The 27606-nt window shown below is 42.8% G+C and overlaps 1 protein-coding gene across 7 annotated transcripts in view; it reads left to right on the forward strand.

Annotated features, from left to right (window-relative positions):
- SMARCA2 (SWI/SNF related, matrix associated, actin dependent regulator of chromatin, subfamily a, member 2) overlaps positions 1-25621 on the forward strand; it is a 175110-nt gene extending 149489 nt beyond the window's left edge. For all 7 annotated transcript variants that reach the window (XM_059142457.1, XM_059142463.1, XM_059142461.1 and 4 more), the window contains 3 exons: positions 98-230; positions 23454-23596; positions 24659-25621. In XM_059142457.1, coding sequence (XP_058998440.1) covers positions 98-230; positions 23454-23596; positions 24659-24694 — 312 coding nt within the window. In that variant the 3' untranslated portion in view covers positions 24695-25621. The remainder of the gene's footprint in view (positions 1-97; positions 231-23453; positions 23597-24658) is intronic.
- The last annotated feature ends 1985 nt before the right edge of the window (positions 25622-27606 follow it).

Here is a 27606-nt window from a genome sequence, read left to right on the forward strand (position 1 = left end):
CCCACTGTTTCTAACAGACTCACCCATCACAGAGCAGTCAGGAGGATCTCGGGTCCTCAGCTTGTGGTTTGTAACCGTTACCACTATGACCCTCCAGATCTACGAAGACTCGATCGTCTTACAGTCCGTGTTTAAGAGCGCTCGGCAGAAAATCGCCAAAGAGGAAGAGAGTGAGGACGACAGCAACGAGGAGGAGGAGGAGGAGGAAGAGGAGGAGTCCGAGTCCGAGGGTAAGCCCAGGCCTTTGCTTCCTCTGCTTCTCTGCCCTTTGCCACCTACGTTGCCAGTTCCCTAGCGGCTAACAAAACAGATTTTCCAGCCCCGCAGATCTGGATTCCATTCCTTGGTCTCCTGTGTCCTTGCTGGGCCACCTCGGGCCAGGTAGGTAACCCTGCTCAAGGTTACTTTCCTTCTCTATAAAAGCTGGGTATTAAAACCCCCCAGGCGCGCAAAGAACTTAGCATTGGGCCAGCGTCCTAGGAAGACTCCATGATGTTGTCTTTGAGAAGTCAGCGTGAGATCCATTTTCTACGCACGCTGCTGTTCTTGCCTATCTGTTGTGTACCGTGGTGATCTTCTCCCCTGGAGGGACGGATGGAGTGTTGATCCGTGGGTGCCATCCCCAGAGTTTCTGATTTTGTAACCTGTGTTGGGGCTTGTGAGCATTTCTGACCCGCTCCCTGAGGCTGCTGGGCCTAGGACCAAGCCCACTGGGAGAATCTGTGTCTCAGCAAATAACTGTCAAAATGGGTCGGAAACGTTGTCCTTCTTACCTGTCGCGGATCAAATGTGGATCCTGTCTTTATTTACATTTTGGTATTTTGTTCATCGTGGATTTTTTGGGGGGATAAACTTTGAGTTTTTCAAATACTGCATTAGGATATTTATTTACCGGGATTGCTGAATTTTGGTGTGTTCAGAAGTTTTCTTAAGCTTTTTATTTTAACGGCAGAATAGTTACCATCCAGTGTTACGTCAATTTCAGGTGGACAACAGAGTCATTCAATAATTCTGCACATTTCTCAGTGCTTTTCCGATGGGCCCCGTCCTTGGTCCGCATCACCTACTTCCCCCCTCCTTCCCTCCCCCGCTCTGGTCACCCTCAGGTGGTTCTCTCTAGTTAAGGGTCTGTTTCTTGCTTTGTTTCTTTTTCCTTCGCTCGTTTTTTTGGTGCCTTAAAATCTACCTGTGAGTGGGATCATATGGTATTTATCTTTCTCTGACTTTCTCTGACTTATTTTTGTTTTATTAACATACAATGTATTATTAGCCCCAGGGGTACATCAGTCTAACACACTTCACAGCACTCACCATAGCACATGCCCTCCCCAGTGTCCGTCAGCCGGGGGCCTCCTAACCCTCCCTTCCCTAACCCCTACCAACATTCACTTTGTTTTCTGAAATTAAGAGTGTTTAATGGTTTGTCTCCCTCCCAATCCCATCTTGTTAAATTTTTTCCCTCCCTAACCCCTGACAGCCGCCCGCCCTGCCTCTCAAATTCCTCATATCAGAGAGATCATGTGATAATTGCCTTCCTCTGATTGACTTATTTCGCTCAGCTTAATACCCCCTAGTCAACCAGGTTGTTGCAAATGACAGGATTTGGGTTTTGTTTTTTTTTCCCCATGGCTGCATAGTATTCCATTGTGTATGTGTACTGTGTGTGTGTGTGTACACACACACACATATTGTACACACACACACACCACATCCTCTTTACCCATTCATCTGTTGATGGACATCTAGGTTCCTTCCATAGTTGGGCTATTGTGGTTTGTGGACATTGCTGCTATAAACATTCAGGTGCACGTGCCCCTTCAGATCACTACGTTTGTATCTGGTAAATACCCAGTAGTGCGATTGCTGGGTCATAGGGTAGCTCTATTTTCAACTTTTTGAGGAACCTCCATGCTGTTTTCCAGAGTGGTTGCACCAGCTTGCATTCCCACCAACAGTGCAGGAGGGTTCCCCTTTCTCCGCATCCTCGCCAGCATCTGTCATTTCCTGACTTGTTAATTGTAGCCATTCTGACTGGTGTGAGGTGGTATCTCACTGTGGTTTTGATTTGTATTTTCCTGATGCTGAGTGATGTGGAGCACTTTTTCATGTGTCTGTTTGAGTGTTGAGTTTGATAAGTTCTTTCTAGATTTTGGATACTAGCCCTTTACTTGATATGTCATTTGTGAGTATCCTCTCTCATTCTGTCAGTTGTCTTTTGGTTTTGTTAACTGTTTCCTTTGCTGTGCAAAAGCTTTTTATCCTGATGAAGTCCCAGTAGTTCATTTTTGCCCTTGCTTCCCTTGCTTTTGGTGATATTTCTAGGAAGAAGTTGCTGTGGCTGAGGTCGAAGAGGTTGCTGCTTCTGTTTCCCTCAAAGATTTTGATGGATTTCTGTCTCACATTGAGGTCTTTCATCCATTTGGAGTCTGTTTTTGTGTGTGGTGTAAGGAAATGGTCCAGTTTCATTCTTCTGCATGTGGCTGTCCAATTTTCTGACACCATTTGTTGAAGGGGCTGCCTTTTTTCCACTGGACGTTCTTTCCTGCTTTGTCCAAGATTAGTTGACTGTAGAGTTGAGGGTCCATGTCTGGGCTCTCTATTCTGTTCCATTGATCAGTGTGTCTGTTTTTGTGCCAGTACCATACTGTCTTGATGATGACAGCATTGTAATAGAGCTTGAAGTCTGGAATTGTGATGCCGCCTACTTTGGTTTTCTTTTTCAACATTCCTCTGGTTATTCAGGGTCTTTTTTGGTTCCATATAAATTTTAGGACTATTTCTTCCATTTCTTTGAAAAAAGTTGGTGGTATTTTGATAGGGATTGCATTAAATGTGTAGATTGCTTAGATAGCGTAGACATTTTCACCACAGTTGTTCTTCCAGTCCATGAGCACAGAACGTTTTTCCATTTCTTTGTGTCTTCCTCAGTTTCTTTCATGAGTACTTTTTAGTTTTCTGAGTACAGACTCTTTGCCTCTTTGGTTAGGTTTATTCCTAGGTATCTCATGGTTTTGGGTGCAATTGTGAATGGGATCGACTCCTTAATCTCTCTCTCTTCTGTCTTGCTCTTGGAGTATAGAGATGCAACTGATTTCTGTGCATTGATTTTATATCCTTTTTATATCCTTTACTTTACTGAATTCCTGTATGAGTTCTAGCAATTTTGGAGTGGAGTCTTTTGGGTTTTCCACATAAAGAATCATATGATCTGCAAAGAATGAGAATTTGACTTCTTCTTTGCCAATTCGGATGCTTTTTATTTTCATTGTCTGATTGCTGAGGCTAGGACTTCTAGTACTATGTTGAGTAGCAGTGGTGATAATGGACATCCCTGCTGTGTTCCTGACCTTAGGGGAATAGTTTTCAGGGGTTTATCAATCTTACTAATTCTTTCAGAGAACCAGCTCCTAGTTGATTTGTTCTACTGTTCTTTTGGTTTCTATTTCATTGATTTCTGCACTGATCTTTATTATTTCTTGTCTCCTGATGGGTTTAGGTTTTCTTTGCTGTTTTTTCTCCAGCTCCTTTAGGTGTAGGGTTAGTTTGTATACTTGAGACCTTTCTTGTTTCTTGATAAAGGCCTGTATTGCTGTATACTTCCTCTCAAGACTGCCTTCACTGTGTCCCAAAGATTTTGAACAGTTGTGTTTTCATTTTCATTTGTTTCCATGAATTTTTTAAAGATTCTTCTTTAATTTCCTGGTTGACCCATTCATTCCTTAGTAGGATACTCTTTAGCCTCCATGTATTTGAGTTCTTTCCAACTTTCCTCTTCTGCTTGAGTTCTACTTTCAAAGCATTGTGTCTGAAAATATGCAGAGAATGATCCAATATTTTGGTTCTGGTTGAGACCTGATTTGTGACCCAGGATGTGATCTGTTCTGGAGAATGTTCCATGTGCACTAGAGAAGAATGTGTATTCTGCTGCTTTGGGATGGAATGTTCTAAATATATCTTGTGATGTCCATCTGGTGCAGTGTGTCATTTAAAACCTTTATTTCCTTGTTGATCTTTTGCTTGGAGGATCTGTCCATTTCAGTGAGGGGGGTGTTAAAGCCCCCTACTACTACTGTATTATTGTTGATATGTTTCTTTGATTTTGTTATTAATTGGTTTATATAGTTGGCTGCTCCCATGTTCGGGGCATAGATATTTAAAATTGTTAGATCTTCTTGTTTGACAGACCCTTTGAGTATGATATATTGTCCTTCCTTATCTCTTATTATGGTTTTTGGCTCGAAGTCTAATTGATCTGATATAAGAATTGCCACTCCAGCTTTCTTTAGATGTCCATTAGCATGGTAAATTGTTTTCCACCCCCTCGCTTTAAATCTAGTGGTGTCTTTGGGTCTAAAATGGGTTTCTTGGTGACAGCATATTGATGGGTTTTGTTGTTTTTTTTTTAATCCATTCTGATACCCTGTGTCTTTTTATTGGGGCATTTAGCCCATTTAAATTCAGGGTAACTACTGAAAGATAGGGAGTTTCGTGCGTCATATTGCCTGTAAGGTGACTGTTACTGTATATTGTCTCTGTTCCTTTCTTTTAGGCTCTCTCTTTGCTTGGAGGAGCCCTTTCAATATTTCCTGTAGAGCTGGTTTGGTGTTTGAAAATTCTTTTAGTTTTTGTTTGTCCTGGAAGCTTTATATCTATCCTATTTTCAATGACCGCCTAGCTGGATATAGTACTCGGCTGGCTGTGTATTTTTCTCATTTACTGCTCTGAGTGTATCATGCCAGTTCTTTCTGGCCTGCCAGGTCTCTGTGGATAGATCTTCTGCCAATCTAGTATCTCTACCATTTTATGTTACAGACCTCTTGTCCCAAGCTTCTTTTAGGATTTTCTCCTTATCAGTGAGACTTGTAAGTTTTACTATTAGATGATGGGGTGTGGACCTATTTTTATTGATTTTTAGGGGGGTTCTTTGTGCTTCCTGGACTTTGTTGCTTGTTTCCTTTGCCAAAGTAGGGAAATTCTCTGCTATAATTTGCTCCAATATACCTTCTGCCCCTCCCTCTCTCTTTGTCTTCTTCTGGGATCCCAATTATTCTTACATTGTTTCATCTTATGGTATCACTTATCTCTTGAATTCTCCCCTTGTGGTCCAGTAGTTGTTTCTTTTCTCAGCTTCTTTATTCTCCATCATTTGATCTTCTAAATCACTAATTCTCTTCTGCCTTATTTATCCTAGCAGTATGCACCTCCATTTTTTATTGCATCTCATCAATAGCTTTTTTGATTTCAGCTTGGTTAGATTTTAGTTCTTTTATTTCTCTGGGAAAGGATTCTCTAGTATCTTCCATGTTTTTTTCAAGCCCAGCTAGCACCTTGGTAATTGTCATTCTGAACTCTAATTTTGACATATTACTAATGTCCATATTGATTAGGTCCCTAACCTTCGGTACTGCCTCTTATTCTCTTTTTGAGGTGAGTTTTTCCACCTTGTCATTTTATCCAGATAAGAATAGATGAATGAGAGAACAAAATACTAAAAGGGCAGCAACGACCCCAGAAAAATATACAGTAACCAAATCAGAGAAGACCCTAAACTGGGGGGAGAAGAAAGGAGGAAAAAAAAAGAAAAAAAAATATATATGTATATTAGACTGGTGAACAGAACAGAGCCACACATTTGATTTTGGCTGTATTTTGATCTGTTAGAAGAAACTACCTCCCAAATTTTAAAAAAAAATAAAAAAATTATATATAGACACAAATAAGGGTAAACATGGTGAAGGGATGGAATAGGATTGTAAGGATGAAAATTAAGAACATTCTAAAAAAGGAACTGATAAGTGGGTTGAAAAAAGAAAAAAAGAATGTGATCAGGCTGGAGACAAGAACAAAGGCATGTGCTGGCTTTAGGGTGTATTTTGATCTGTTAGAAGAAACTGTATCCCAAAATTGTAAAGAAAAAAAAAAACCTATATGTATACCAAAAACAAGGTCAAATACAATGAAGTGATAGAATATGACTGTAGCTATGAAAATGAAAAAAGATTTTTAAAAAGGTATTGATAGGATAGTTTAAAAATGTTAAAATAGGCACATGAAAAATGAAAAAAATAGAAGAAAAAAATAAAAATAATTTAACTTTGAAAGAGTAAAGAATCAAGGGGGAAAAGCCATGAATTGTGTGTTGCTCTCCCTGAGCTCTGTAGTTCTGCAGTTCTGATTGATCAGCAAACTTGGTCTTGGCTGGATGTTCTTGCTGATCTTCTGGGGAGGGGCCTGTTGCAGTGATTCTCAAATGCCTTTGCCCGAGGCAGAATTGCACCGCCCTTGCCAGGGGCTGGGCTAAGTCATCTGCTCAGGTTAGCTCTTGGGAGCTTGTGTTCCCCTGAATGCTTTCCGTAGAGCTTTGGAAGACGGGAATGAAAATGGCGGCCTCCCCGTTTCCACCCAGAGGAGCCAAGAGCTGGGACCCTGCTCCTCAGTGCACCCTCAGAGAAAGGCAATCAATCCCTTCCATCTCCCTGGTCTCCGGCCACGCTCTGAGCTCACCTGGCCTGTGACTGAGCATTTCTGTCTCTGGCGCTCGGCCCCATTTGGAGTCTCCAAACGCAGCAGATTTCTGCAGCGCACTCCTGTGCTACTCCTCCCAGAGGAGGAAGGAAGGAGACTCCCCGGATCTGCGGGGTGTCTGTGGTGTCCCTGCTTGAAGAGCCATGGCCCGACTGTGCCGCAGATCACAGTTTAAGGTAACCCCAAGCTGAGAGCCCACTCCTCAGCTCCTTCTCCACAGTGAGCTACCCTGCTCTGATACCTGGGGGCTCTGCCACACTCAGACACCCCTGGTCTCTCTGTGACCCTGTGGGTCCTGAGACCACACTGTCCCCGTGAGGGCTCTATCCCTACTTAGCCTCTGTAGTGACGTCCCTCAGTGGAGAAGACTCCTAAAAGTTCTGATTTTGTGCTCTGCTGCTCCACTGCTTCCCGGGAGCTGGCCCCTCCCGCTGTGGTTTATCTTCCCCCTTGTTTCGGATTCACTTCTCTGCACATCCTACCTTCCTGAGAGTGGCCAATGTTCTGTTCCTAGAATTGGTGCTCTGCTCTTCTCTCTCCTATTGAGTTTGTAGATGTCGAGAATGGTTTGATAACTATCGAGCTGAACTCCTGGTACCCGATGATATTTAGTTTCCTACTCCACCATCTCGCTGACTTCTTTCATGTCGTGTGATATTCTAGCTCCATCCGTGTTGCTGCAAATGGCTTCGCTCTTTTTATGGCTGCGTAATATTACTGTGTGTCTGTGTGTGTGTATCACATCTTCTTTATCCATTCAAAAATTTTGCACCCTAGACCTCTTCTGTCTTAGCTTCATTCCAGCTCTGGTTGATCATTCTTATATTTATACAAGGTTAAGGCCACCTTCACAACTCAAACTTTCCTACCTAGTTACATCCTCACCCTATACTTCCTGTCCAGGTAATTAATCCCAGTGGTTTACGGTCTGCTGTGTGAAACAGTACAGATACACTTCAAACTTTTTTTTTATTAGGTTTGTTCCTAATTACATATTTAATACAGACAACTTGGAAAATATTTTTTCTTAAGAAAGGACCATTTGTAATTCCATCGCCCAGTATACATTTAGCATTTTGAGAATTTGCCTTCCAGTTTTTTCTCTACCTATTTTCTTTGTAAGAGCACAGCACACTGTTTCGTAGCCTAATTTTTCTATTTTATGAACATTTTCCCATAGCAGGGAGTGCCTTCGGACAGCAGTATGTGTTACCATTCATATTGAGTCCAAGAAACCGATCAGTCTTACTCCAAATACTTCCCCTCAACATGTCTACCCCTGATTCACTGCAGACGTTTTTCAAACATCAGACACAGGAGTCCTGCCCCCAGCCTGGAGTTTTGATCTGTCAGCAGTCTGATGGGTGTCTGTGTCGCCACACCCACATCTGTTCTCCGTGTCAGTCTTTTCAGTGAGCCTGCCTTTTATTAATTCTACCTTCTCTAATTCCACACGGTTATTCCCCAGTTCTGATAACCCAGCATTTGATGCCTTAACTCTACCTAAGGGACGTCAGTGAGATCCTTCCTTTACAGCCACATCGCTAATCCGCTTTCACAGAGCTGCCCTCTCCAACCTCACGGTTTAGTTTCTCTGAGCTCTCCTGAGACGCGGTGTGTGAGCTTTCTGGGGCCACCGTTTACAAACCAGCACAAATGTAGTGGATTAAACAACCCAAATTTACTACCTCACAAATCTGTAGGTCCCTGGGTGCTGTGGGTTCATCTGGAGGCTGAAGGCGAGAACACTGTACTCCCGCTGCCTCTCTCTGACCCTATTTTCTGCCTCTCCTTCCACTTTTTCTTGTTAAAACTGAGGGTATAAGTGACATGTTAGTTTCAGGTGTACAACATACTGGTCGTTGTATTTATTGTGAAATGATCACAGTAAATCTGATGGAGAGGCATCACCACAAACAGTTACACGTGTTTTCTTTTGCCGAGATCCTAGATCTCTCTTACCAACTATCACCGTGTTAACTAACTGTAGTTACCACATGCTACCATAATCCACCAGACTTACTGATTTTCTACCTAGAAGTACCTTTTGACCCCCTTCACTCACCCTCCAACCCCACCTCTGGCAACCAGCTTCAGGGTTTGGGTTCTTGGGGGTTTTTTTGTTTGTTTTATTTGTAAGAATCCACATTTAAGTAAGATCATACGGGTAATTATCTTGCTCATTTCACTTACTATAATGTCCTCTGGGTCCATCCATGTTGCCACAAATGGCAATTTCATTATTTTTATGGCTGAATTCTATTCCACCGCTCACCCAGACACCCCAACCCCTGCCGCCATTTTCTTATTCACAGTGAGCACTTGGCTGTTTTCAAATCCGGGCTCTAAGTAATGCTGCAGTGAACACGGGGGTTCACACATCTTTTTAATTTAGCATTATTTTCTTCATGGACACACCTATACTTGGAATTGATGGGTAATATACCTTTTTTTTTTTTTTATTTTTGAAGACCCTCTACACTGTTTTCCATGGTGGCTGCACAAATTTACATCCCCACCAGCATTGTTGAAGGGCCCCCTCTTCTCCACATCCTCACCAGCACTCTCGCTTCTGGTCTTCTCGACTCCAGCCATTTTCACAGGTGCGAGGTGAGGCCTCATTGTGGATTTGATCTCCCATTTCCCTGATGATGAGAGATGTTGAGCACCTTTTTCTGTACTTATTGGCCATCTATATATGTCTTTGGGAAAGTGTCTGTCTAAATTCTTGGGCCCCGCCCCTTTTAAAAAAGATTTTTATTTATTTATTTGACAGAGATCACAAGTAGGCAGAGAGGCAGGCAGAGAGGAAGGGAAGCAGGGCCGACGTGGGACTCAATCCCAGGACACTGAGATCGTGACCTGAGCTAAAGACAGAGGCTTTAACCCACTGAGCCACCCAGGCACCCCCAGCCTTGGCCCCTTTTTTTAATTGGATTGTTTTGCTGTTGAGTGTAGGAGACCTTTATAGATTGTGAGTATTAACTTCTTAACAGAGATGATTTGCAGGTTTTGTTTTCTTTTCCTCCCATTATGTAGTTGCTTTTTCATTTTGTGGATGGTTTTCCATTGTTGTGTAGAACCTTTTTCATATCATATAGTCACACTTGTTTATTTTTGCTTTTGCTAGCAATAATTTTTCAGAGCAGACGCCTAAGTCAAGACCAATGTCAAGGATCTCACTGCCTGTTTTCTTCTAGGAATTTTATGGTTTCAGATCATATGCCCAAGTCTTTAGTCCGTGTTAAAATAATTCTTGTTATGTGTAAGTCAGTTTCATTTTTTTGCATATGGCTGTCCTGTTTTCCCAGCACCACTTACTGAAGAAACTGTCCCGTGGTATGAACCGTGGTATGTTCATGGCTCTGTTGTAAATTGATCGTGTGTGTGCTTTACTTCTAGGCTCTCTATTCTGTTTCATTGATCTATATGTGTATTTTTAATGGCAGTACCATACTGTTTGATTGCTGTAAGTTTGTAATATAGTTTGAAATCAGTGAATGTGGTTCCACCAGCTTTGTTCTGTCTCAAAATTGCTTTGGCTACTCTGGATCTTTTGTGGTTTCACACAGATTTTAGGGGATTGTTATTTTTGATTTCTGTGAAAAATCCCATTGGAATTTTGACGGATTGCATTGAACCTACAGATTACTCTGGGTAGTACGGACATATTAACAATACTGTATCTTCCAGTTGATAGCACTATTATTTTTTCCATTTCTCTGTGTATGCTTCACTTTGTTTCATTTAATACCTGATAGTTTTTGGTGTACAGGTCTTTCACCTGTGTGCTTAAATTTATTCCTAGGTATTTTATTCTTTGGGAAGCAACTGTAAGTGGAACGTTTTCTTAATTTTTCTCGTAGCTTGTTACTAGCATACAGAAAGATTGTGGTACACTGATTTTGTATCCTTCCACTGAATTCTTTGATTAGCTCTAACATATTTTGAAGTCATTAAGGTTTTCTGTATCTAGTAAGATCTACAAATAGTAGCAATTTTTCTTCATCCTTTCCAGCAGGGGTGCCTTTTCTTTTTCTTGCCTAACTTCTCAGGGTAGGACTTCCAATACTGTGTTGGATGAAAGTGGCAAGGGTGGTCATCCTTATTTTTGATCCCGATCTTAGAGGAAAGGCTTTCAGATTTTCTCCACCAAATGTAGTATCAGCTGTGGGCTTGTCACATACAGCCTTTAGTATGTTGAGGTAGTGTCCCTCTATATGTACTTTGTTGAGAGTTTCTGTCATAAATGGATGTTGAATTTTGTCACATGATTTTTCTTTTTTTTTTTTTTAAGATTTTATTTATTTATTTGACAGAGAGAGATTACAAGTAGGCAGAGAGGCAGGCAGAGAGAGAGAGGAGGAAGCAGGCTCCCTGCTGAGCAGAGAGCCTGATGTGGGATTCCATGCGGGACTCGATCCCAGGACCCTGAGATCATGACCTGAGCCGAAGGTAGCGGCTTAACCCACTGAGCCACCCAGGCGCCCTGTCACGATTTTTCTACATCTATTGAGATGATCATGATTTTTATCCTTTGTTCAGTTAATGTGTTGTATCATGTTGGTTGACTTACAGATTTAAACCATCCTTGCATGCCTGGAATAAATCCCTCCCTTTTTCCTTAAGATTTTTCCTTAAGATTTTATTTATTTTTAAGTAATCTTTATATCCAACATAGGGCTCACACTTACAATCCTGAGATCAAGAGTCATATGCTCTACTGACTGAGCCAGCCAGGCACCCTGGAATGATGACTGATTTGATGTTTTTATACAATAATTGATCTGTTCATATTTTCTCTCTTTTTATGATTCAGTCTTGGTAGGTTGTATATTCCTAGGAATTTATTTCTTCTAAGTTGTCCAATTTGTTGCCATATTAATTGTTCATAGTAGTCTCATAAGCTCCTTTGTGTTTCAGTGTTATCAGTTGTAACTTCTCTTTCATTTCTGATTGTGCGGCCTTTTCTTCTTGGTGAGTGTAACCAAAGGTTGGTCAGTTTTGTTGGTTTTCAAAGAAACAGCTTTTAGTTTCACTGATCTTTGTCTTTTTACACTCTTGTTCATTTATTTCTGCTCTGATCTTTATTATCTTATTCTTTTTACTAACTTTGGACTTGGTTTGTCCTTCTAGTCCCTGGAGGTGTAAAAATATGTTGAGATTTTTCTTCTTTCTCAGTGTAGCCTCTTAGAAGCGTTTGTGCAGTCTAAGTTTTGGTATGCTGTGTTTTCATTTTCATTTCATCAGTGTATTTTTTTATTTCTCCTTTGGTTTTCTTTTGTTGTTGACCCATAGGTTGGTTGTTCAGTAACATTGTTTAATCTCCACATTTTAATGTGTCAGTTTTCTTCTTAAAATTATTTCCTGTTTTCATAAATTGTGGTCAGAAAAGATGCTTTCTATTTCAGTCTTCTTAAGTTTATTCAGATTAGCTTTATGGTCTCATGTATGACTTATCCTGGAGATTGTTCCATGGGCACTTAAGAAAAATGTGTATTCTGTTGCTTTTGGATGAAATGGTCTGTATGTATCTGTTAAGGCCCTCTGATCCAACATGTCACTTAAGACCTATGTTTCCATATTGCTTTTCTGTCTGATTGATATCTCCATTGATGCCATTGGATGTAGTAAAGTCATGTGCTTTAAAATTGCTCTTTCTTTCTTTAGGTCCATTAATATTTGCTTGATGTAGGTAGGTGTGCCTATGATGGGTTCAGTAATATTCACAATTATATCCTCTTGGTGGATGGACCCCCGCATCAATATGTAATGTTCATGTTCTTATTCCAGTCTTCTTTAAAAGTTTATTTTCCCTGATAGAACTATAGCTACCCCAGCTTTGTTTGGGTTTTGATTTGTATGGACTTTCTCCATCTCATCACTCTTAGTCTGTGTTTCTTTAGATCTGAATTCTTTTGTAGGGAGCATATAGATGGATCTTTTTATTGAAGTATCATTGACATACTACATCCTCTTAGTTTCAGGTGTACATCATAGTGATTTGATATTTTCAAGTATTACAAACTGATCTAGTTACTATCTGAATCCATAAAAAGTTATTACAGTATTTTTGGCTGTTTTCCCTATGCTGTCCATTATATGTCCAAGACTTTATCTTATAAATCAAGGTTTGTAAAGTCCCTTTCACAACACCTCCCCTCTCTGGTAATCAATCATTCGTCTCTTGTATCTATCATCTATTTTGTCCATTTGTTTGTTTTCTTTTCTAGATTTCATACTTAAGTGAAATTACATGGTATTTGCCTTTCTCTGCCTGAGTTATTTCACTTAGCGTAATATCCTCTCGATCTATCCATGTAGTAGCAAATGGCAAGATTTCATTCTTTTTTGTGGCTGAGTACTATTTCATTGTGTATATAGATCACATCTTTATCCATTCCTCTATTGGTAGATCTTGGGTCACTTCCATATCTTGGCTGTTGTAGAGAATGCAGAAATGAACAGAAGGGTACATCTATCTCTTTGAATTCATGTTTTCCTTTTTCAGATAAATACCCAGAAGTGGCACTGCTGCATCATGTGGTAGTACTATTTTTAATTTTTTCAAGAATCTTCATTCTGTTTTTGCTAGTGTCTGCACAAATATACATACCCACCAACAGGGCATGAGTGTTCTTTTTTCTTTCACATCCTCACCAATAGTTACTTCTCTTTTTAATTGCCAGTCTGATGGGTGTGAGGTGCTTTCTTATTGTGGTTTTGGTTTATATTTCCCTCTTGGTGAGTGATGTTGAGCCTCTTTTCATGTTGCTGTTGGCTGGAATCATTGGGAAATGTCTATTCAAGTCTTCTTCCCATTTTTTCATTGGGTTCTGTCTGATATTAAATTTTGTGAGTTCTTTACATATTTTGGATATTAACCCCTCACTGGATGTATAATTTGCAAATATCATTAACATTCAGTAGGTTCTAGGGGCACCTGGGTGACTCAGTGGGTTAAAGCCTCTGCCTTCAGCTCCGGTCATGATCTCAGGATCCTGGGATCGAGCCCCACATCCTGGGATCGAGCCCCACATCTCAGGATCCTGGGATCAAGCCCCACTTTCAGGGAGCCTGCTTCCCCCCGCCCTCTGCCTGCCTCTCTGTCTGCTTGTGATCTCTGCCTGTCAAATAAACAAATAAAATCTTAAAAAAAAAAAAACAAACATTCAGTAGGTTCTTTTCATTTTGTTGATGGTTGCAGTGTACAAAAGTTTTTTAGTTTGACCTAGTCCCTTTAGTTGAGCTTTTGTTGCCCTTGCCTGAAGAAACTAGTACCAAAAAATACTGAAACTGACATCAATGAACTTACTGTGTGTTTTCTTAGAGGACTTTTATGGTTTCAGGTCTCACATTTAACCTTTTTATTGTCTTTTGAATTTATTTTGTATTTGGTATAAGACAGTGGTCCAGTTTCACTTTTTTGCATGTGGCTGTCCAGTCTACCCAGCACCATTTATTGAAGAGACTGTCTTTTCCCCATTATAGTCTTGCTTCTATTGACCATATAAGCATAGGTTTATTTCTAAGTTCTCATCCTGTTCCATTGATCTATGTGTCCGTTTTTGTGCCAGTACCATACCGTTTTCATTACTGTAGACTTGTAGTGTAGTTTGAAATCAGGGAGCTTGCTCCCTCTGGCTTTGTTCTTTCTCAAGATTGCTTTGGCTACTTGATGTCCTTTGAAGTCCATACAAATTTTAGGACTTTTTTGTTCTAGTTTTCTGGGAAGATGCCATTCATGTTCTTATGGGGATGGCATTGAATCTTTAGATTGCTATGGACAGTATGGACATTTTAATAATACTAAGCTTTCTAATCCGTGAGCATGGTATATCTTTCCATTATTTGTGTCATCTTCGGTTTCTCCCATCAAGGTCTTAGAGTTTTCAGAGTACCAGTCTTCCATCTATGGTTAAATGCATCCCTAGGTATTCTAATATCTTTGGTGCAGTTGCAAGTAGGACTGTTTTCTAGATTTCTCTGAGCTCATTAGTCCTATAAGGAAATAAAAGATTTCTGTGTTAATTTTGTAACCTGCTACTTGGCCAAATTCATTTGTTCATTCTAATAGTGTTTTGGTGGAGTGTTTAGGTTTTGCTATATATAGCATCATGCCCTCTATCAATAGTGACAGTTTTATTTATTATTCTTCAATAACTGCTCTGGTTAGGACTTCCAATACTATGTTGAATAAAAGTGGCAAAAGTAGGCATCCTTGGCTTGTTGTTGATCTCAGGGGAAGAGCTCTCAGTTTTTCAATATTTGAGTATGTTGTTACCTGTGGGTTTTTTGTATATGGTCTTCATTATGTTGAGCTATGTTTCCTCTATAGTTCCTTTAAGAATCTTTATCATAAATGGCTGTTGAATTTTATTAGATGTGTTTTCAGCATCTACTGAGATACGTTCATCCTTCATTATGCTAATGTGGTATAGCACATTGTTTTGTGGATTTGAACCATCCTGCCTCCTTAAAATAAATCCCACTTGACTGTGGCTTGTGACTTTTTCATGCATTGTTGAATTCAATTTGCTAACATTTTCTTCAGAACTTTTGCATCTGTTTCTTTCACATATAGGGGCCTGTATTTTCTTTTCTTGTGCTGTGTCTGTGTGGTACCAAGGTACTGCTGCCCTTGTTAAATGAATTTGAAAACATTCCTTCTTTAATTATTGGAATAAATTGAGAAGGATGTGTTATAACTGTTCTTTAAGTGGTTGGTAGAATTCACCTGTGGAACTTCCTGGTCCTGGACTTTGTGGGGGTTTTAATTACTGATTCAATTCTATTACTTGGACTTGCTCTATTCAGATTTTCTACTTCTTCATGATGAAGCCTTGGAAGATAGTTTCTAGGAATTGATCCCTTTTTTCTGTTTTCCAGTTTGTTGGCATATAGTTGTTTACAGTAGTTGCTTATGCTCCTTTGCATTTCTGATTTTATTTAAGCCCTCTTTTGATGAATCTGCCGGAGGTTTATCCATTTTGTTTATCATTTCAAAAAATGAACTTTTAGTTACATTGATGCATTCTATTTTTTTTTAAGCCACAATTTCACTAATTTCCTGACTTCTTTACTTTCTTCCACTAACCTTGGGCTATATTTTTCTAGTTGCTTATTTATTTGGGATTCTTCTTGTTTCTTGTGGTAGGCTTGTGTTGCTATGAACTTCCATCTTAGAACTGCGTATGTTGCGTACACAGATTCTGAAACCTTGCATTTCCGATTTTCCTTTGTGCAAGAGATTTTATTTCCTTTTTGATTTCCTTGTTGACTCACAGGTTTCTCAGAATGATTAGAATCCACATCTTTGTGTTTTTTTCTGTTTCCTTCTTGTGATTTCTAGTTTCATACATTTGTAGTTAAAAATAAAAGGTGCTTTCCGTGATTCCATTCTTCTTAGATGTTTTGAGAAATGTTCTGTGGCCCATGTTATCATGTTGCATGTGCTCTTGAGAAGAATGTACCTTCTCCCATTTTTGGATGGAATGTTCTCTAAACATGCGTTAACTTTGTGACCTCGTGTTTCAGGTAAGGCCATTAACTGATGTAAACGAGATTATGAGGTCCCCTACTTCCCTTGTGGTCCTGTCCTTTTCTTCCTTTATATCCTTTCATATTTGCTTCGTGTATTTAGGTGTTCTTATATTGGGTGCATGAATATTGATGAGTGTTCTGTCTCCTGGATTGACCTTTTTATCGTCATGTAGTGCCTTTCTTTCCCCCCTTGGTGTAGTCTCCATTGAAGCCTGTTTGGTCTGATCTAGCTGTTGCTGCCCACAGTTTTGACTTCCTTGGAGTATTTTGTTTTCCATCCCTTCTCTCTCAGCCTGGGTGGCTGTCGAGCTGGGGAAAGTCTCTGGTAGGCAGCGGAGAGTTGGCTCTTGCTTCTGTTGATCCAGTCAGTCAACACATCTTTTGATTGCCCCCTTTAGCCCATGTATGTTTAAATTAATTTTTAAAATTAATTTTTTATTAACATACAATGTATTATTTGTTTCAGGGATACAGGTTTGTGAATCATCAGTCTTATACAATTCACAGCACTCACCATAGCACATACCTCCCCAATATCCATCACCCCGGCACCCCATACCTCCCATTCCCTTCCACTCTAGCAACCCTGGTTGTTTCCTGAGATTAAGAGTCTCTTAAGGTTTTTCTCCCTCCCCAGTCCCATCTTATTTCATTTTTCCCTCCCTTACCCCTACGAACCCCCGCCTTGCCTCTCAAATTCCTCATATCAGGGAGATCATATGATAATTGTCTTTCTTTGATTGACTTATTTCACCTTGCATAATACCCTCTAGTTCCATCCATGTCATTCCAATGGTAAGCTTTCATTCCTTTTGATGGCTGCATGGTATTCCATTTATACATATCCCCCATCTTCTTTATCCATTCATCTGTTGATGGGCATCTAGGTTCTTTCCATAGTTTGGCTATTGTGGACATTGCTGCTATACATATTTGAGTGCACGTGCCTCTTCAGATCACTATGTTTATATCTTTGGGGTAAATACCCAGTAGTGCGATTCCTGGGTTGTAGGGTAGTTATATTTTCAACTTTTTGAGGAGCCTCCACACGGTTTTCTAGAGTGGCTGCACCAGCTTGCATTCCCACCAACAATGTAGGAGGGTCCTCCTTTCTCTGCATCCTCACCAACATCTGTCATTTCCTGACTTGTTAATTGTAGCCATTCTGACTAGTGTGAGGTGGTATCTCACTGTGGCTTTGATTTGTATTTTCCTGATGCCGAGTGATGTGGAGCACTTTTTCATGTGTGTGTTGGCCATCTGGATGTCTTCTTTGCAGAAATGTCTGTTCATGTCCTCTGCCCATTTCTTGATTGGATTATTTGTTCTTTGAGTGTTGAGTTTGATAAGTTCTTTCTAGATTTTGGATACTAACCCTTTACCTGATACGTCATTTGCAAATATCTTCTCCCATTATGTCAGTTGTCTTTTGATTTTGTTGACTGTTTCCTTTACTGTGAAAAAGCTTTTGCTCTTGATGAAGTCCCAGTAGTTCATTTTTGCCCTTGCTTCCCTTGTCTTTGGTGATGTTTCTAAGAAGAAGTTGCTGCGGCTGAGGTTGAAGAGGTTGCTGCCTGTGTTCTCCTCAGGGATTTTGATGGATTCCTGCCTCACATTGAGATCTTTCCTCCATTTTGAGTCTGTTTTTGTGTGGTGTAAGGAAATGGTCCAGTTTCATTCTTCTGCTTGTGGCTGTCCAATTTTCCCAACACCATTTGTTGAAGAGACTGTCTTTTTTCCACTGGACGTTAGTTGACCATAGAGTTGAGGGTCTATTTCTGGGCTCTCTATTCTGTTCCATTGATCTATGTATCTGTTTTTGTGCCAGTACCATACTGTCTTGATTATGACAGCTCTGTAATGAGCCTGAAGTCTGGAATTTGGAGTCCAGAAAGGAAGCAGCAGAGATCCTGGTTCAACTTTGGTTTTTTCAACCTTCCTCTGGCTATTCAGGGTCTTTTCTGGTTCCATATAAATTTTAGGATTACGTCTTTCATTTCTTTGAGAAAAGTTGATGGTATTTTGATAGGGATTGCATTAAATGTGTAGATTGCTTTAGGTAGCATAGACATTTTCACAATAGTTGTTCTTCCAATCCATGAACATGGAACGTTTTTCCATTTCTTTGTGTCTTCCTCAGTTTCTTCCATGAGTACTTTATAGTTTTCTGAGTACAGATTCTTTACCTCTTTGGTTAGATTTATTCCTAGGTATCTTATGGTTTGGGGTGCAGTTGTGAATGGGATTAACTCCTTAATTTCTCTTTCTTCTGTCTTGCTGTTGGAGTATAGAATGCAACTGATTTCTGTGCATTGATGTTATATCCTGTACACTTTACTGAATTCCTGTAGAAGTTCTAGCAGATTTGGAGTGGAGTCTTTGGGTTTTCCACATGAAGTATCATATCTTCTGCAAAGAGTGAGAGTTTGGCTGCTGCTTTGCTGATTCTTTTTATTTCTTTTTGTTGTCTGATTGCCGAGGTTAGGACTTCTAGGACTATGTTGAATAGCAGTGGTGATAACGGACATCCCTGCCGTGTTCCTGACCTTAGTGGAAAAGCTCTGTTTTTCTCCATTAAGAATGATATTCACTGTGGGTTTTTCATAGATGGCTTTGAGGATACTGAGGTGTGTGCCCTCTATCCCTACACTGTGAAGAGTTTTGATCAAGAAAGGATGCTGTACTTCATCAGATGCTTTTTCAGCATCTATTGAGAGTGTTCTATGGTTCTTGTTCTCTTTTATCAATGTACTGCAGCCCACTGATTGATTTGCAGGTGCTGAACCAACCTGCAGCCTAAGAACTCTTGACAGCTCTGTGCTTTCTAGAGTTTTTGTGGTTCCTCTCTGCACCTTTCTTCTCTTACATCCCTTCATCTGTGGTTTCTTGACTGTTTAGTGGTCTCCGTAGTTCTCTTGATCTTCTGTGTATTGACTGTAGGCTTTCACTTTGTGTGGCTAGGAGACTTGTATAATACAGTCTACTTTAAGTTTATAATAGCTTAAGTTTTAACATATTCTAAAGTTCTACATTATTAATCTCCCCTCTGCACCACTTAGGATTTTTTTAAAAAGGTTTTATTTATTTGAGAGACAGAGCGAGAATACAAGTGGGGAGAGGGGCAGAGGGAGAAGCAGACTCCCCACTGAGCAGGGCGCCTGATGTGGGACTCAATCCCAGGACTATGGGATCATGACCTGAGTCGAAGGCAGATGCTTAACTGACTGAGCCACCCAGGCACCTCTCCACATTTTATATTTTCAGCGTCACATTTAAATCCCTTTATCTTAGGTATATACTTGTGTATCTCAACTAATTACTGTAGTTATAGTTACTTGTATCATTTTTAACTTTTAACCTTCATACTAACTTAACTTACAAGTGATCAGTTTACTACATTTACTGTATATTTACCAGTGAGATTTATTATTTGCACCTTCTGTTTTCATAGCCCAAAAAGTCCCTGTAACACTTCTTAAGAAGGCCTGTTTGGTGTCGATGAGCTTTACTTGGTGCTTGTCTGGAAAAGTTTTTTCTCTCCAGTTCTCAATAATAAACTCGCCAGGCTCAGTGTTCCTGGTTGGCCCTTTTTTTTCTTTTCTCCTCTTTGAGCCCTTTGCATGTATCTGCCACTCCCTTCTGTGGTAGAAAGTCTGCTGAAAACTTTGCTGCCACTCTGAGGGGGTTTCCATTGTATTTTTCATGCCCCCCCCCCTTGGGTTTCACTCTGTCTTCTGTGGAACTCCCCTCATAGAGCTTCCACTTCCGGCACTACATGCTGGAGCTCCGTCCCTGACCTTTATTGGCGGCTGGTGGGTATTCTCCGCCTCTTTGTGCAAGTTCTCACCGTGTTCATCCATCATCCAACATCAGTGAGCACTTTTATGGTCATTATTTATTTTCAGTTCCTCTTCTGACAAAGTCCTCCAGAACGTGACAGTGAAGGGTATCCCTGACTGAGGTTTCACCTTCCTCGTTCCTCGGGAACCCAGTCCTGATTCTGTTCTTTGACTCGGCGTTGGTTTTGATGTATGACATCATCATTTCTCTGACTTTTGATGGAGTAGCCTCTCAGTGGATATGAAACTTCTTCACCCCAGCCTCCTGGCTGGCTCGCTCACCTTCGTGATGGTCCAGTCACCCATTTTTAGGGGTTCCCTGTTGTTAAGATTGTGCCAAGGACCAGTCTCAAAGGGGAGGATCTCCATGAGCATCATGGTTCAGGCGCTTAAATGCCAGACCCTCAGGTAGCGACCTGTCAGGAAGGTAACCCTACAGTATGCTTCTGGGTCACAAGCCAAAGCCTGCTGGCCCCCAGAGCCGGGTGACCTCGAGACGGCCCCTGGTTGGCAGTCATGGAAACCCAGGGTGCTAGAAGGGTCTGAAAACTGCCCTTTGAGAGACATGTTCTCATGTGTGGCAGATTAAGAGCTCAAAGTTAACACCCCTCCCCCCGTAAGGTCACAGGAAAGGGTTACTGTCTGTCCTTACTTAGATGGATGTGTGTGTTTCATTAGAAGCTTGTCCCTCAGACCGTCCTTGTGAAGGTAAGCTGAGAGGTCTCTGTCACCGAAAGACCGGCATTCTTGGATTCCCGGCTTTCTTGTGCCCTGAGGGGGTGGTAGCTGCTAAAATTGGGGTACCAGAGGAGTGTACAAGCTTCTTGCCAGGAGGTAAACAGGTATGACGTAAACTGGTGTGAGGTAGGGGGAAAGTTCAAAGATCCCTTCATCCCTAGAGAGCACCCCAGCGGGCCTTCAAATGTGGGTCCACCTTCGGGGTGATGCGTAACAAAGAAGCATCCAGAAGTCTGGGTGCTGCTCAGTCATTGCCTCTGTCCTGAGTCCTGGGGCAAGACACCCCTTTCTCAGCTCCCTGAAGCTTTGTGGGGTTCTTACACAGGCCAACCCATGGGTGGTCAAAGCTAGATGTTCCAGAGACTCCTGTCTCAGGTGCCAGTCTTAAAATTTGGGGTGCATAGTGTGGGGGTCAAACCCTTCACTTCTTGGGGAGAGTCTCCAGGTTTTGAGTTCCCTCCTGGTCTTGGATCACCGACCCAGCGGTGGGGTTTACAGTGAGTGTCTCAGCCTCTCCTACCGGTTGGGTGGGTTTTCCTTACTTACCTGCCAGATGGCAGTCACTCAGGTCGTGTCTGGGTTTTTTCACCCGGGGAAATTGTTCTACATGTGGCTGGGGATTGGGCGTGTCCTTGGGAGGTGAGGTCCGAATGTTCCTTTGCTCCCATCTTGAACCAGGACCTCTGCTGCTTCCTTTCTTACAACTCGGGGTTCATGTGGTCTGTCTGGGATTAACTCCCCTTCTCAAGGTCAGCTAATCAGCAGCCTCCCCCTTCCGCCGCGTCATGTCACATTTGGAGCGGGGGACATCTCCAAAGGGCCGTTTTTCTGCCTGCCAGCCTTGGTAATGAGCCCTTTTCATGGATCCGTCAGGGTGGGATCGTAACGCCTTGGGACACGGTGTACAGTGTCCCTCTGCTGGTCCAGTCTCTCACCTGCATGAGCCTGGCAGCCTGTCGGGTGGTTTTTTTGGAAGTCCGTGTCCACGGACTCAGCCTGGTAGTTGAACAGCATCCCACACTCCAAGGTGTAATTATAAACGATCTACTTGGGGAGACACTTTCCTACCTTTTCTGCCAGTCTTCTGCCCTTTTCCACCTTGCATGGATTTTTCTGTTCTCCAAATAGCAGGAAGTGCTCCTCCTGTAGATAGATGCTGCATTTTTTTTTTATTCATCAAGATTTTTTAAAGAGGCCTCTACAGCTTGATGCATTTCTAGGAATAGATCGACCTTCTCATCCCCCGTCTTTTCTTCTTTTCCCCCCAATACTCCACCCAAATGGCAGGCCCCGGTCTTGTAAGTCACTCTGCAGCAGACACCAGGGGACAAGGGACCAAAGCCCGACAAGGAGTACTGCTTTGCATACTCGCATTTGATGGTCTCTGTCACGTTTGGCGAGGACAGAGGGCATAGGCTGGCACTACGGTTCAGAGCAGCTCTGATCTCAACTATGTTGTCAGCCTCTGTCTCCACAGAAGATTTCACTTTTGTGAAGTGGGGGAACCCACCACCATATTTACCAGAGAAGTCCAAGAAGTCCAAGAACCTCTCCTAAGTTTCCTTCTGGAGCTATGACTCCCTTCGGAGCAGGGTCTATTGCTAGGTGCCTTGAGACCCAACCAACATGAAATTCCAGCATGACTGGTTGGAAAGAGAGCCCCCTATGCCCCGGGACTTCCTCATGAAGTCCTAAAAATGGCATGCGGTGGTCACCTGTTCCAGAACAATGCGGCGGAACAGATTTTCCTTGTCCCTGGGCTTCCACGCCTCCCTCCATGGCCTTGCACGATGATCTCTCCCCCGTGTCTGTATTCCTCAGAATAGCCCCGTGAAGGTGGATAGGGCTGCTGTCTTGCTGAAGGCTGATGAAACAGAACACTTAGAAGTTGACCATATGGTTCTACTCACCATACCTCCCCCCAAATTCTGCCAGATCTGTCAACAAAGAGGTTTACAGCAGCTTTGCTTATTATATTGGCAAAAAAAAAAAAAAAAAAAGCTGGGAACTTGAGCAGCCATCTCTAGATGACCGGTTAAATCATTCATAGTAGACCCTTGGAGGTAGACTATTTCCAAGCCTTGGAAAGAATTGGGCAAATAGATACTACCGGATAGAAGTGCCCCCTGCCACGGGTGAGAATGATGGTAAGGATGGGTAATCGGGGCGTGCATCAGGCAAGTGAATGACTGTGCGCTGCCCTGGAATTCTTTATGTTCCCCAATTATGTAATTATAAACTGTAAATTGTTTGTTTCTGGAAATCATCCCCAGGAAGAGCAATCAGGAGGTACTAGAGGTGGGGGAAGCAAAGTGCTCACAATCACTTAACTTGCCGTTTTGTAGCTTTCTGTGTTGTTAATATTATTCAGCTCTGAATTTTCAAGTCAGCTGGAGTTATCTACACAGTAACATTGGCCTTTAAAGGAAGAAAAGGCTTTATACTTACGCGTACTTTGTCCCAACAAAATTCTACTGAATAAACACCCCCAACCCTCTACCAGCAAGAAAGGCAGCTCTGCTTCCCCTGCTTAGGAAGCCCCTGTCCAACCCTAAGCGACCGCAAAAAGGACCCCACGCCGCTGCCTTCGCTCCTGGAGCGTGTTCTGGCGAACAGCGCGCTGTGTCCTCCTGACCAAGCGTGTGTGAGCAGAGCGGGTGCTAGCAGGGTGACGGCGGACAGGCATCAGTCGAGCGTTCCAGGCGCTCGGGGGACCTTGGCTTTGTGCTCTGCAGCCTGACGGTCTTTTCACGGCCTGCGGAAGGACTTGCCTGCGGTTCCTCACTGCTCTTCCGTGTTCTGTCGTAGCCAAATCTGTTAAGGTGAAAATCAAGCTCAATAAGAAAGACGAGAAAGCCCGGGACAAAGGCAAAGGCAAGAAGAGGCCAAACCGGGGAAAAGCCAAGCCTGTCGTGAGTGATTTCGACAGTGACGAGGAGCAGGACGAAAATGTAAGTGCAGCCGGCTTTGGCTGAAGCCCCGAAGCCCTCTCCCTCCGTCCGTCCTGTCTGACCGCTCTTTTATCCAGAAAGGGAAAGGTGGAGACTAGGGGGAGATTTCATTCCCGAGGGCTGGGAGCCAAGCGGCATGATCTAGGACAGAGAATTTCAAGCTTTTGGTTAGTGCCTTTTTAACTGTCTCCAAAAATGAAAAACTACTCAGTCGAGTTTCCTCTCCTTTCTTACCTTCCCACTGCTTACAAATACAGTTTTCTCGAAGGCTGCATATTTTTAATCTTGGAAAAATTCAGGAGCAGGGATGGAACAGGCCCTGAAACACTTGCCTTCCCTTGTGATGTCATCTTTAACACTCGTGGGGCCCCCAAGGAGCGCTGTTACCTGCAACGTGTCACGGAAGCCCAGGCCCCGGTTAGGTGTGTTTGGCTCTCTGCGAACAGCAGAGGCTGGATTCAGACCCAAACAGTGTGACCGGCGGGTCAGGGGCACCGTCCCGGATGTGGGGGACACGTGCCAGAGGCCTCCATTGTATTCCCTTTCCCGAGACCTCAGGTTCCTCCTCAACACCCCCCCCCCCCAATTGCAGCACGCTGCCATTTGGGTCTGATGAAAAACATCTGCGAACCCTTCATGCCCACCCCCCACCCAGCCTTCACCCTGGGCCCAGACTTTATCAAATGCATTTACAATGCTGTGTTTTCTTTCAAAGACTTACCTGTGCGTTGACATCAAATGCATGGTCCTTTTGACCGCTGGTGAATTTTCTAAACCCGGTGTGCTAAAAATAACAGTTAATAGCCTTGACCTTCTCATGCCAAGGCAGAAGAAAACGAAACAGCAGTGCAGATGGGGGGGGGGTGCTTTGGGATTCGCAGCAGAAGCTCCCCTTTGGACCTTGGATTTCTCTCAGGGGTCCTGCCACCTTGCCCCAGAGTGTGGAGACGGGAGTTAACCCTTTCCAAAATGCCATTTCCGTTCGAGTTTGCCTCTGGAGGGTCTATTACACCTTTCTCTTACGTGTGATTTCATGCATTTTTATCCTATTTTAATTTTTAGGAACAGTCAGAAGCAAGCGGGACGGATGATGAGTGATCGGTGTGGACCTTCCCCCGCCACCCCCCACCTCGGTAGACCTGAACTCCTTCCTCCCTCCCTCATTTCTACCCAGTGAGTGCATCTGTCCTACGGGCACTGGGTTGTTTCTGTGTCATCCCCGTCTATCAACTAGCTTTAGGATCGTGCCCGACAAACATATGATATCATGGTGTAAAAACACAACACGCACACACACGCACATAGACACACACACACACAAATATTTGTAACATATTGTGACCAAATGGGCCTCAAAGATTCAAAGATTAAAACAGACAAAGCTTTTGATGGAAAATATGTGGGTGGATAGTATATTTCTATGGGTGGGTCTAATTTGGTAACGGTTTGACTGTGCCTGGTTTTACCACCTGTTCAGATGAAAAGGTTTTTTTTTTTTTTTTGTTAATTTTTGGGGTTTTTTTTTTTGTTGTTGTTATTTTGTAGAACTGATAACCAGGAGAAGCCATTAAAAGCCACTGGTTATTTTATTTTTCATCAGGCAATTTTCAAGGTTTTAATTTGTTCAGTATTTTTTTTTTTTACACTGTGGTACATATAAGCAACTTTACTAGGTGATAAATGTACAGTAGTTAGACTTCATCTGCATAGACATTTTTTCCATTTTATGCTCTACGATCTGAAAAAATGCTTTTTGAACTGTATAAGATTTATGTCTACTGTAAACATTGCTTAATTTTTTCTTTGCTCTTGATTTAAAAAAAAAAGTTTTGTTGAAAACGCTATTGAATATTGCAATCTCTCTAGTGTATTGGATGGCTTCTTTTGTCCACCGGATCTCCTGCGTTACCGATGTGTATCGTCTCCTTCTCCCTAAAGTGTACTTAATCTTTGCTTTCTTTGCACAATGTCTTTGGTTGCAAGTCATAAGCCTGAGGCAAATAAAATTCCAGTAATTTCCAAGAATGTGGTGTTGGTGCTTTCCTAATAAAGAATTTAGCTCAACAAACTGCCTCCTGTTTTTTGAGTTCTAGGGGGTTGAAACCCTTGCCTGAGTGAAGGTCTCCTGCGGAGGGCTAGGGAAGCTCTGGCCGTGGACTGCTTGGTCAGGGGTGGGGAGAAAACAAGAAGAGGGAGAGAGCTCCTCTCCTGGAAAGAACTAGGCTTGTTGCAAAGGAGAAGCGTCCATCATCCCACTAGGAGACAGGTGGCCAGGGACCAAGCCATGCTAAACCCAGCTCAACTGTAATTAGGGCTTTAAAGTCTGTTTCTAGCCCACCCATCTGTATGGGAATATAGATTTATCCTGTACTATAATATGGTATGGAACACATCTATAGTAATAGCTTTTGATTTTGAAAGATTTCACGAGCTCTCAAGGGAAAGACGAGTTCCATGCACGCCCGTGCTCTCCACCAAGACAGAACCATGGTTACTACTTTGTCCTGCTCCCCTTTTCATGGGACCATTTTGAAATTAAGTCCTGGCCATCGTAGCACTTCACCCCTAAATACTTCGGCACAAACCTCCGTACCACTTAATCCATCCCTCTGGTTTCCACAATCCTACTTTCATACCAGAGGGAATTAACAGGGTACCTGGGTAGCTGAGTTGGTTAAGCGACTGCCTTCAGCTCGGGTCGTGATCTCAGGGTCCTGGGATCGAGTCCCGCGTCCGGCTCTCTGCTCAGCGGGGGGCGTGCTTCCCCCCTCTCTGCCTGCCTGTGTGCATGCTCTCTCTCTCGCTCTAAAAAAAGAGGGAAGAAAGGGGGGGGGAATGAACAACAGTTTCCTAATATCTCCTGTGTTATCATAGTCCTGTTTCCCCGATTGTCACAAAACTGTCTTGCATTTATTTGTTTTGAAAAGTTTTCAAAGAAGGTTAACACCTTCTTCCTTATGGAACCCATGACTCCAGGGACCAAAATGGAAAAGTTTTCTCTCTTCTCTAATCGAGTGATAAAAACCTTTCCTAGAATCGCCCAGGGAGAATGCCACAATTCTGGCTTTCCTAATGCCAAGTAGGACCAAGTCATCCTCCTTTGAATCCTGCAGGAAATCAGACCCACACGACGTGCATCCTCCGGAGACACTCCCTGGTCCCTCTAAGTGGGCGCTCTCCTGTCTGCGTTTCCACTTAGTCTGAGCATCACAGACTGGGCTGTTTCCTCCTACCCTTTGTAGAGTTTACCAGCCACAATGGGCTTGCCGCTTCCCCTATAAAAGGGCACAGGGTGAGAGTCTGTTATTGAAGGGTTTGTTTTCAGTTCCAGGAGAAGAGCCCTATCTCACCGCGAGCCTCCATTTCCTCTACTTCGTGTACAAATCCGACTCTTCGCAGCCTCGGAGGCTCTGGTGCTCTAAAGCCATCCAAACCACTGCCTTCGTGGTTCAGGATCGTGACTGCATTAGACTGTTCTCTGACTCAGTTTCCCTGGCTCCCACAGGCCAGCGGGGTGGCGGGGAGGCAGGGAGAGGGAGCGCATGAGCCAGAGGCAGGCCATCCTGCCTGCACTGGGGTGTTGCCCGTTTGCCTCCTGCTCGGGAAAGCCGTTTTGTTCAGCCGGAGCCCAACCCACCAGGTAGGCCTAGCTCCTTCCAAGAAAGAACTATACTCAGATAAGAGTACAGGCCAATCGACTGGATCCCTTAATGGGTTTATTTAATGACAGGATCCCTGTAAAGAAGGCACAGTTCTTGTTTCCTTTTTTGCAAGTAGGAGTTGTGCAAACAAGAGACCCCAGAGCTGTGGCCAGTGCACCAGAGCAGAATCCGGGAGTGAGGGTCTCGGCTCCTGGGCCCACGAGCGGTGCCGAGGGGAGGCGTGGCTCCCGCCTCATTGATAAACCCGCAAGGGCAGGGCAGATGCCACCACACTGACAAATCAGTCCGGGCTCAGGACTGTACTCCGACACCCAAGCCAAGTTCCCCAGCCGGGCTCCTCCGCTACCC

This window comes from Mustela lutreola, chromosome 12 (assembly GCF_030435805.1).
Source record: "Mustela lutreola isolate mMusLut2 chromosome 12, mMusLut2.pri, whole genome shotgun sequence".
Lineage (NCBI taxonomy): Eukaryota > Metazoa > Chordata > Mammalia > Carnivora > Mustelidae > Mustela > Mustela lutreola.